The 10,582-nt window shown below is 43.8% G+C and overlaps 1 protein-coding gene across 1 annotated transcript in view; it reads left to right on the top strand.

The window, feature by feature from the left end:
- Positions 1-10,582, top strand: part of stxbp5l (syntaxin binding protein 5L) — a 34,848-nt gene that overhangs the window by 18,433 nt on the left and 5,833 nt on the right. The window contains exons 17-21 of the mRNA XM_025063728.1: positions 660-725; positions 3,288-3,392; positions 5,214-5,267; positions 6,669-6,848; positions 10,346-10,447. Of these exons, the coding sequence (XP_024919496.1) occupies positions 660-725; positions 3,288-3,392; positions 5,214-5,267; positions 6,669-6,848; positions 10,346-10,447 (507 nt within the window). The remainder of the gene's footprint in view (positions 1-659; positions 726-3,287; positions 3,393-5,213; positions 5,268-6,668; positions 6,849-10,345; positions 10,448-10,582) is intronic.

Here is a 10,582-nt window from a genome sequence, read left to right as displayed (position 1 = left end):
GGTGGAATCAACTGAACTTGGACCAAAGTAATGATTGATGTGATGATCTCTGGTGTTTATTCCAGTTCTTCTTCTGTTGTTAAAACCACACACTGTATATTTATATATTTATATATTTATATATATTTAGTTTCTGTATCATCACCGTGAGGCATAAAGTTGTGTTCATGCATTGAGTCATGATTCTCTACTGTATATTTCAGATAAATGAAATGAAAATCACATTTTTGTTTATTATTTGACGTCCAGTCACGGACCGGTTTGGGCCCTCGAGCCACCAGTTGATGAGCACTGATTTCAAAGCAGCCACTGAAGTATTGACTGAACTGGGATTGTTGTGATTACAGTAGACTGGACCAATGCTGAACACGGCTCTGATGCTGCAGCAGATGTGTGTGTGTGTGTGTGTGTGTTTGAAGCATGACCAGTTCGTTCTCTGTTCTCTCTGTTTCTTGGTTGTTTTATCCATTCAATCAGTACCATGGGTTTCTGTGATCAGTTTGTGAAAAAAAAAAAATTCAAAAACCAAAACGTTTCTTTGGCTAAAAACTCAGAGTGGTCTCAAACACTTGGCTCCGCCCCCTGTTTGGCTGCTCTGAGTTCGTACGACCTCTGACCCTGACTGACTCTCTACTTCTTCCTCCTCTTGGCTGCGGCAGGCCTTACAGAACTCTCCGACAACCAGCAGTCCACTGACATGGAGAGAAGCAAGTCTCCCACTGCAGGAGAGCTGCTCACCCCCCCCCCCCCCCTCTCTCTCTTTCATTTGATATTTAAAGTGTTTCCTGGGAACCTCCTGTCTTTGAAGACTGTAACTCTGACCCTCTGTGTAAGTTCCTCCACCTGAACAACAGTTTTTTACTATGTGACCGTGAGGTCGTCCTGCTGCTCAGTTCAGGGTCTTCTGACCTGCTGGGTTGGTTCTTCTGACCTGCTGTGTTGGTTCTTCTGACCTGCTGTGTTGGTTCTTCTTCTTCTGACCCTGTGTTGGTTCTTCTGACCTGCTGTGTTGGTTCTTCTGACCTGCTGTGTTGGTTCTTCTGACCTGCTGTGTTGGTTCGTTCTCTCCACTTCTGCCCTGGTCTTTGTTGCATGTCCTGTAGCTCTGGTTTGATGCTGAGACGACGTCTTTGATGACGTTGTGTAGCAGAACGTCTGGTTTGTGAGAAATGACACTTGGGTCTAACACAGAGCTGCTTTGGTTTCTAGAAGAAAAACAGACTGTCTCTCTGGAGCACATGTAACAAAGCCAAGGCCTGCGGGCCAGATGCTGCCCGCAGGACAAAAAGACAAGTTTTTATGGAGAAGTAACATCTACACAGTCTTCCTTCTACAACAGGCCCTAGGTTTGACACCCCTGCTCTAGAATGTGACTTTCAAACAAACGTTAGAGGTCACACACGGACTCACAGACGTTAGCGTTCCTTTTCACTGGCAGTGCAGTAGGACTGACAGGTTCACCGAGGCTGACGTTACATCAGGTTTACATCAAGGTTTGAACATCAATCAGAACGGTTCTAAACGCTGCTGAAATATTCCCTTTCATCATCTCTGTGTGTTTTAAATACTCCTCTCTGAGGCGGGGCTCTGCCACCGGGGGCACTGGTCTGACTTGGTGGAAATGCATGAGCTAATACCTTGAAGTACTTTGGAAGTAAAGGTAGTTTGGCTGGAGGAGGATTCCATGACGACACTTGACATCAGTGTTAGCTCTGCTGACTGCTCGTGTTGCGGCTGCCGCTGCCGCTGCTGCGGGGGCGGCGGTTGTGGTGATGTCACCGTAGTTTTGGATTGAACTAATTTCCAAGTCACTTTTAAAGCGTGCCGACGTTAACGATTGTTGACGAGAACTCAAATGTTGAGGACAATCACCGGAGCTGATTGGTGTCACTCTCATACATATTCCCGAGGTAAACACAGGTTGGCGCCGCAGCATGAAGAGAACAATGTGGTAATCCACAGGAGGCAGAACCCTGTGACTCAGCAGTGACTCAGAGATCACTGCTCAATAACAGGAACAAATGTTCTGACCAGAATGGAAAATATAAATACAGATGAACCAGTTCTTTAGAAGTCCTTATGGATCTTCTCTGATTTCAATGTTATTGTTTATAAGGAACTGGATTATATATAAATATATTGTTTGTTTGTTTCTTAGCCTAATTCCATGTTAAGCTTCTTTTTCTAAAGCTCTAACGTTCTCTTCTCCAGCCTCTTTTTGAGGATCTGTAGGAAAAAACCTGCTCCAGAACAGAACGTTCTTTACTCTGTGATGTTGACGACATCGTGGTCATTCTGTCCAATTACAGGCCTGTCACATATCTAATTAGCAAAATGAAGTGGTTGAAAAAAAAAGAATAATGGACAGAGAAACTAGGACACGGCATTCAGCTCATCTCAACTTCACTGCAGAGAAAGATGAAAAAGCAGGAAGGCCAACAGTTTACATCACAGTAGATGGTGTTGTATCCTGATCCTATGTGTCTGTGGCACCACAGTCCCTTCATGCAGTTGTTTTTGAGACCTTTCCAAACAGATCTCTTTGATAAAAAAGTAAAAAAGTAACATGTTTGAATCATCTGGCTGCAGGTGAACAAGACTCCATTGTTGTGTCTTGGTCTGAGGGGTCAGGAGGTCGTGGTTTGTTTTCCTTCTGCTGAAGTGTAAACTCATTTTCTCTCCGTCTCTTCGTGTCACTACAGCAGGTGTGTCGTTTCTGTCCTCACTCTTTTCATCTGATGGTCCATTAATTGGTCCTCCTGCCAGAGGGTTGTCACCCTCCAGTCATTTTGCTCCCGTCCTCGGCTCTTATTGTTTTGGTTCAGGGTTGTGAATGTCCACTCCGTAACAGGGGTGACAGTCACAGGGCCGTGGACTAACGAGCTGAGCTGCCAGTAATGGGTCTCTGAGCCAACAGGTTATATTTAGCACCGGGGACATGAGCGGAGACAGTAACTTTACGGTGGTGATGGAACTGAACTCATGCTTCATCTCTGCTGAAGTTGGCTTCATTTTGGTCATTGTGCAGTCAGTGGTCAGGGGGTGAAGTTGGCTTGTCAGTGTTTAGGGGTCAGTGTTTAGGGGTCAGGGGTCAGCGTAGTTCATATCTTCAAACTCGTGTTGTTATTGTTGCTGCTGAAACAACCTCCTTATTCACTGTTGGTTTTTTATCAACTGTTCTCCCCCCTCTCACATGCTAGACTCTGATTTCTCCCCCGCCCCCCCGCCTGTCTCCCCCCTGTAATCCCTGAAAGTCTGTGTCTGTTCTGTTGGATCTCCTATTCCAGTTTATTACCCATCATCCCTTCACAACGATGCACGCGTCCTGCCAGAACCTGTGGCCAGTCTGAGAGCCAGCCACTGCAGTCCAGTCTATTACTTACTGGACAATGGTAAGAGGAAGGAAGTTCCACCATGACCTGCCCTTATATGGACGTCTGCTTTTATTGGATTTTATTTTAAGAAAACCAAGAGCGGGATTTGTCCTTCCTTTGTCCTTGTCTCTTTTTGTTTTATTGTGGACAAGTTGGTTGGTTGGTTGGTTGGTTGGTTGTGTGTTGCACCTTGCATGGCAACGTTTGTTCCACACTGTGAGCAGCACTGTCAGTGTCACATCACATCAAGTCTTTTCATGTCTCTGAAATGATTAGAGTCGTAATAAAAATCAACAAAGAAAATAATAAAACACAATGAAGATGTGCTGACAAACATTTAATCACAATTCATTTCAATCATGAATAATCGTGATTAATAATCACATCACTGTTAGTGGATGGACGGAGGAATTATCGGATAGATACGTTAACGAGTAAAAATGTTCATCGGATTATATCAAAAAATAAATTAATGCAACAACTCAATTGTCTAATAACTAAATTAGAAAAAGGCATCCATTGGGGCTCACAGGTGGCGCTAAAGAGAACAGGTTTTGATCCTGTAACTTGTACTCGACCTGATCTGTCTGAATTTGGATGAAATAGACCAGAAACTGAAAAAAAGGTTCTCGACACTAAACTGTTGTTTCTCCAACTTGGATTTGGTCTCTTCAGAAAAACAGTCAACCAAGTTGTTCTCAGTGTAAACACCGTTCCTCTGCCCCGGCTGACGGGGGGTAAATGTTTGAAACATGAAGCCAAACATCCATGGTGGGTTGATCCTCAGGAAAGATGTTCTTAGAGATCGTTTCTTCTCTGTCTGCGCTCGTCGTAGCCTCGTGTTAGCTTCAGTGTTTGTCGCTGGAAGAAAGGCTACATGCTAATTCACTGTTGTCTATGTTAGCTGTGGCCTAGTGTGTGTGTGTGTGTGTGTGTCCACAGATTCATCTGGTGTCCTCTGCACTAACAGTCATCACTGTCTCATCTCTAACTGCATGGTGTCCACCTAGTGGCCAGCTGTGGTGCTGATGAAACCACAGTGTTCTTCAGTCTTTGCTTGATGGAATTTAACATTAGCTGTTTTACTTTTGAAGATGAAGATTTTTGAACATTTCACCTGTTACTATTACTCAGTTTGGAAAACAGTGAAGTAGAAAAGAATAAAAAGGTGAATTTATCCCTGTCCTATTTTTTTTGCCTCCGTCTCTACAGTAGAAAACATTAATTTTTCAAAGGAGTTTCAGGGAAAAAAAAGAGAGATTTATGTTGTCTGTTTGAAACCCCCTCTTCACACACACACACACACACACACACCTACACTTTATCCAATAATTCAAATCTCCTGAGGAGAGAAAGTGACCCCTGACATCTCAACTCTGACCTTTGCAGTTCTGTAGTTACTGCAAAATGCTTGCAAAATGTTCCGACCTCTGCTGTATGATTTTTTTGGACACTTCCTGTCTCTGTGTCTGTCTGTCCTTCCATGTAACGACACCCGGGTCATTTATTCAACCACCGCCTCGGTCAGTGTTGACACCGATGTTGAATTTAAGTCTCGTTGTGAGTTCAACCAGACAGAAGCGGTGGATTATAAACTGGTCAAACACTTTGAAAGCTTCAACTTTTGATCATTTCTTCTGCACCGGCCGGGGACTAAACTGGAGCATGAGTCTTTGCCTGACTGTGAAACTGCATGTTCTGTTCATTTGAATTGATTTCTGTTTCATTTTTTTTTTCATCATATGTCTCTATTTGGTTGATTTTTTTTTTTTTTTTTTTTTTTTTACTTTTTATTTGTGAGGATTAACGGCTACTTTGTTTCCTATCTTTTTGTTTCAGTAAAGGGACCCGGCAGAAAGTTAAGTCTGCCAACAGATCTTAAGACTGATCTTGGTACGGTAGGCGAAAGCCAGCAGTTTTTTTTTTTACTCGGTTACTTTGAAGAAGTACTTTCTGCTTTTGTCACATTTTGTAGATTTTCTTTTTTTTTTTATTTCAACCCTTTCTCAAACGTTGGTTTGTTCCTGTTCCACGAGCTCAGACCGCTGGCTTCACGTGTCTGATCATTTTGACCGTTTTCATTTCTGTCTTTGTTTCTTCTACATTTTGCAAGTGTTTCTAAAGGTGATTTGTAGCTCATGCCCATAAATTTGAGGCTTCCTGTCGCTCTCTCTCATGACTGGACCATCCTCTGATTCTCCATGAAACCTTTTTTCTTCTTCCACTGCTTCGCTCTGCAGTAACTCTTTAACCCCTTCACTGCCTCCTTCATTTTAACAGGATCATTTCCTGAACAGTCCTCTGTCCTCCATTAGTGGATCTATCTTCATTTCAGACACCCCCCCCCCCCCGCCCCCCCCCCACATCTGCTACGCAAAACAAATGCTACTTATTTACACAGGCATCAGTTTCACAACAACCTGTGATTTTCCATCAGCCGACTGCACATCATAATCTCAGGTTTCTCTCTCTCTACGCTGTATCTGCAGTGTCTCCAATTCACCACCCCCCCTCACCCCTTTAAAAATGTTCTAAACACAAAATATTCCAGTACTTGGTTTTCTTTTTCTTTTTAATTCATCAACAACATGAAGTCGGACTCGTGTTGGTTCTGCAGCCACACTGTGATAATCCTGAAGTTTCAGTCACAGGGATTGAAGTACGACTTCTGTTCTGTTCTGCTGTGTGAGAACCAAACTATAGTTATTATCAACTGGCGGTGCACAGGCTGGATCCGGTCCACTGGACCATCCAATCCGGTCCATCAAATAATAATGTTAGACAAAAATGTGATTTTTATTTGATTTTATTTGAGTGTCCGACATCCGACCAGTCAAGTGAAGTTTTTTAAATTTTTACTTCAAAGAATGTTCTAAATTCTTTTTTCCTCCAAACAGATTTGATTTTCTTTGTTAGACCAAACGTAACGGTAACTGTCAGTGTAACGCGCCCTTTATTTCTGGTGTTAACTGAGTGAATCTGCCTCCACATCTGTTCATGTTTGTCTTCGCTGCTGTCCCCGTGTCTCTCCTCTCTCTCCTCTCTCTCTCTTTCACCTCATCCTTCGATCTAACGTGAACATCTGCCTGCTTTTCTAAAACTAGAAAATAAAACCAATCTTCACAAGTCATCTGGTGTAAAAATGTAAAAGGTTAGGGTTAGAAATCCCAGACATTGTTTTTGTCTCTTTTTGACGTAGAAACATTGGCCTCATTTCACTGAATGACTTTTGAGGATCAGAATTTGTTGAAAAGCATTATTGTCCTGGATGCTAATGCTTTCCCGTTGTTACAGATCATGTCAATGGACATTGCACTAGCCCTACCTCCCAGCCCTGCACAGCGGGGAAGCCCCGCGCCCCCGGGGGGCCCGAGGGGCCACGGCTTACCCGCAGAGGCCCCGGCCGACCACCGTTCCGCAAGGCCCAGTCTGCTGCTTGCATGGAGATCTCTTTGCCTGTGTCCCACACTGAAGGTGTGTGCTTGTTTACCCCTGCTGCCGTGCTCTAACATGTTCTACCTCCCAACAAGTGCATGCCCCCCCCTAACCCCCCCATCGCCTACGGGTAAGTGGTGAAAAGCATTATACACAATTAACATGAGGCGAGAATATGCTAATGCAAGTTAGCAGTGAACACTGAAGCGGCTGCTGCAGGACAGTAAACATTACAGACATTTAACATTGAGCAGATCTGTCCAAGCAAAGGCCCCACTCCCTACTTTGGGAACCACTGTGTAGAGTATGGAAAATAAATCAGCTGGAATTAACCTTTATGTGTTCAAAAAAACAAAAACAAATATCTAGATAAAACAGAACGTTAGTCCTCCACCCAGTAACGTTGGAGGGTTTGGACACTGACCCGTCTCCACCTGTCCACCTGTCCACGTTGGCCACGCTGTATTTCTGTAGCTTGCATTAGCAGCAGCCTCGAACACTTGGTCTGCAGGATGCAAGAACCGTCCTTGCATCGTGTCAGTTCTTGCTGCCTGTGGAAGCGTTCTCTGACCTCTGACCTTTAGAACTGCCCTCTCACTGACACCGGCTTCTTCAGCGCCTGTGACTCCGTCCTGCTTTCATCCATTCCACCTCAGTCAGTAACAGCACTAGGAGTGTATGTTGCAGTAACATTTGTTCTTTATTCCTGGACTTTCTTGAGTTCATGGCACAGATTCACCTTGATTTATGTTTTTATGATGAGGCGTCCGTGTGTACAGCACATCCACTACAGTCCAGAGAACGAAGCTCTGTCCACATGTTTGTCTTCTTTGACTTTGACCTCACAGAGTTTTCACACAGATAAAAGAGTGAATTAGTCGTACGAGGCCTGATTTGCACTCTGGCATTTTGACATGTATGTTTTTCTGTTTGAACTCCTTTAATTCTCACCCAGACTTTGACTCATGGTTATTCAATTATTATATATTATTGTTATGATACATAAATATCAACAGTTACAGCTACAAATATAAAAACTAAATTATTATAAAATTGTTTTATTATAAAAATAATACATTTTAAAAGATTTGTTCCGTTAAAACAGGAACATTTTTTCTCCTCTCACAGACTAAATGTCAGAAAAAAAAAATAAAAAAGCTGCTGCTGCCGTCAAGTGAGGAGGTGAAATGACACTCAGCCATTTTTAAAACACTGACCTGAGAAGTGACAGAGAAAATGGCCTCTGGTGTGACTGTGAGAGAACATTTAATTACACCGTTTGTACCCAGTCTTGCACTTATCCTGTCAGTGCTGGGCGACAGACATTACTTTGGAGCATCTCTCAACTTGAAACAAACAATGTCCTCCCACGTCTCACGTCTCAACAGGATCTCTGACATTTCCTGTGACGCTGGACCTTCTTTTCACCTCTGTTGTTTTCTCGATGCAACGTTTCCCTAAAGTGGAAAAGGCGACAGCAGAGTAGAGTGAAGTACTTAACGCTCGGATATTTGTTTACTCTTGTTTTGGAGGTGGATTGAAAATAAATAAATAAATAAAACAAGAGCAGAAAAACAGACAACATATCATCATCAACAGATGGTGATGAATTTTGATGTAGAATATTCCAGTATTCGTTAGAGTATTAATACTACAGCACAGTGAGGCCGATGTTCTCAGTAAAGCTGGTTCATTGTGTAGTCTGTAACACTGTGGCTGAACACGTACCTCAACTCTGGTCCTCACTGTATTTTTAATGCCTTGTGAATATCATAAAATATTTAAGATGTAGTGCAAAAGTACCACACAGCTTCTTGTCTTTGGAGGGGGGGCAGGGAGGGGTTGTAAATATTAAAAATAATTACAAACGAAGCAACATTTCCTAAACAAAGTCACTGCTGATTCTTAGACAGCGACGTTGCAGTAACATGGAGGCAACGCTCGGCCTCATTATACGACTGTGACCTGGAGCCCAGGGTGAAGGGAATATTTATCAGGTGAAGCTGAATGTTTTATTGAAGCCACTGTGGAGGCGTCATGACCTTCAGCAGAGCAAACAGCCAGGAACCTGTTCTACTGCGCTGTACCTACAGGGAAATACTTCAGGAATTCATGAAAAGACAAGTTCTGTTTAACTGAACTTTGGTTTGAACATCATCAGCCAATCAGTTCACTTCCCAGAGTACCACCAGTCTGACTGGATCAGCCAGAACCATCAAGTATTCCTACTACTAGTAGTACTTCAATTTATTTTTTAAACAGGTTAAACACAGTACAGGAGAGGATGTGAGACACTGTTTAAAGTAAGAGAAGAACCACCTGCCTCTCTCTGCATGTACTTTCAGAGTACTGCATATTCTGTTGGCCACCTCTGGCACTGTTGTTAATCACTGACACTGAGTTGCCTCAGTGAAGAGCCAGCAGGATCACCAGGATAATTGAAGGTCAACAAGCAGCGCAGGAGACGGGGCTGATGCTAATGATGGGGGGCGGGGGGCGGAACTACGGCGGCTGTGTCCTGTACTGCTGAGTCAGCACAACCGTTAAATATTAACCATCCAACAGTAGCTTAGCTTAGCTTAGCTTAGCTTAGCTTAGCTTAGCTGTGGACGAGTGATTTTAAAATCAACGTATAATGTGTTTAATTGTAACGTTTATCTGTCAGTGTGTAAAAACCATCCAACAGTAGCTTAGCTTAGCTGTGGATGAGTGATTTTAAAATCAACGTATAACGTGTTTAATTGTAACGTTTATCTGTCAGTGTGTAAATGAGAAACGTCAGTTTGACTCACACACACACACTCACACACACACACACTGTGGTGTTTTTATTTAAAGACTGTAACATCACTGTAACGTCTTCCACTGTGCGGCGGTGACTCACCGTGCCAGATGCTGGAGCGATGTTTGAGTTTGCTCCTCCACACACCTACGTCCACGCTGACTCCACCAGCCTGATATTAGAAGGTACTGTGATGTAAGAAGTACCACGGACTCACTGCTCTTCACAACCAAACAGAGTACTTGAAATGACACAACGTCAACTGCTGTGGTCTTCATCACAGTCTTCATCACCTCTACGTAGACATCAGCTCCATCTGTCTTTGTCTGTCTCTCCAGACTGTAGTTCAGGACAGTCTGTCCCTGGATCGCTGCACAAATGTGGTCGTTTCTGAGACTAGAGGTTGGATGTAGTACAAACTGATGTAGTACAAACTGATGTAGTACAAACTGAATTTCTATGTGGTATTTTCTCCTTTTTGTATTTTTCTAAAAACAAAGTGACTTCAGTTTTTCCATCAGTTTCATCTTTCTCTCTCTCTCTCTCTCTCTCTCTTTTCCTTTCTTGTCATGTTCTGGTTCTGCCGTCTTCTGTTTCTGTTTGTTGACTGGATGGATGGATGATGGATGTTGGATGATGGATGTTGGTTTGTGTCCGTGTGTGTGTGTTTACGTCGTGGCCGCTCGTGTGGCTTTGTTTCCTGGGACCTCGGCCGATGTGGTTTGTTCTTCTGGGGGGGTCGGGGGGTGACTAGGTTATGCATCCAGGAGAGCGATGCTTCAGCAGTTACACGGAGTCACTATGTACTCCCACGACGAGCACCACAGCCCCCCCCCCTACTGCTGGACTGACCGAGGTAAGGGGGCGAGCGTCTGTGCCCACTGACCTGTACATCTGTCCGTCAGTCAGTCAGTCAGTCAGTCAGTCAGTCAGTCAGTCCATCCTGTGCCCCCCCCCCTCCCCCCCCCCCCCCCCCTCTCTCTCGTTGTGT

Source organism: Cynoglossus semilaevis, chromosome 16 (genome assembly GCF_000523025.1).
Source record: "Cynoglossus semilaevis isolate Cse_v1.0 chromosome 16, Cse_v1.0, whole genome shotgun sequence".
NCBI classification, from domain to species: Eukaryota; Metazoa; Chordata; class Actinopteri; order Pleuronectiformes; family Cynoglossidae; genus Cynoglossus; species Cynoglossus semilaevis.
Note: the sequence above shows the minus strand (reverse complement) of the source record. Positions and strands in the feature narration are given on the sequence as shown.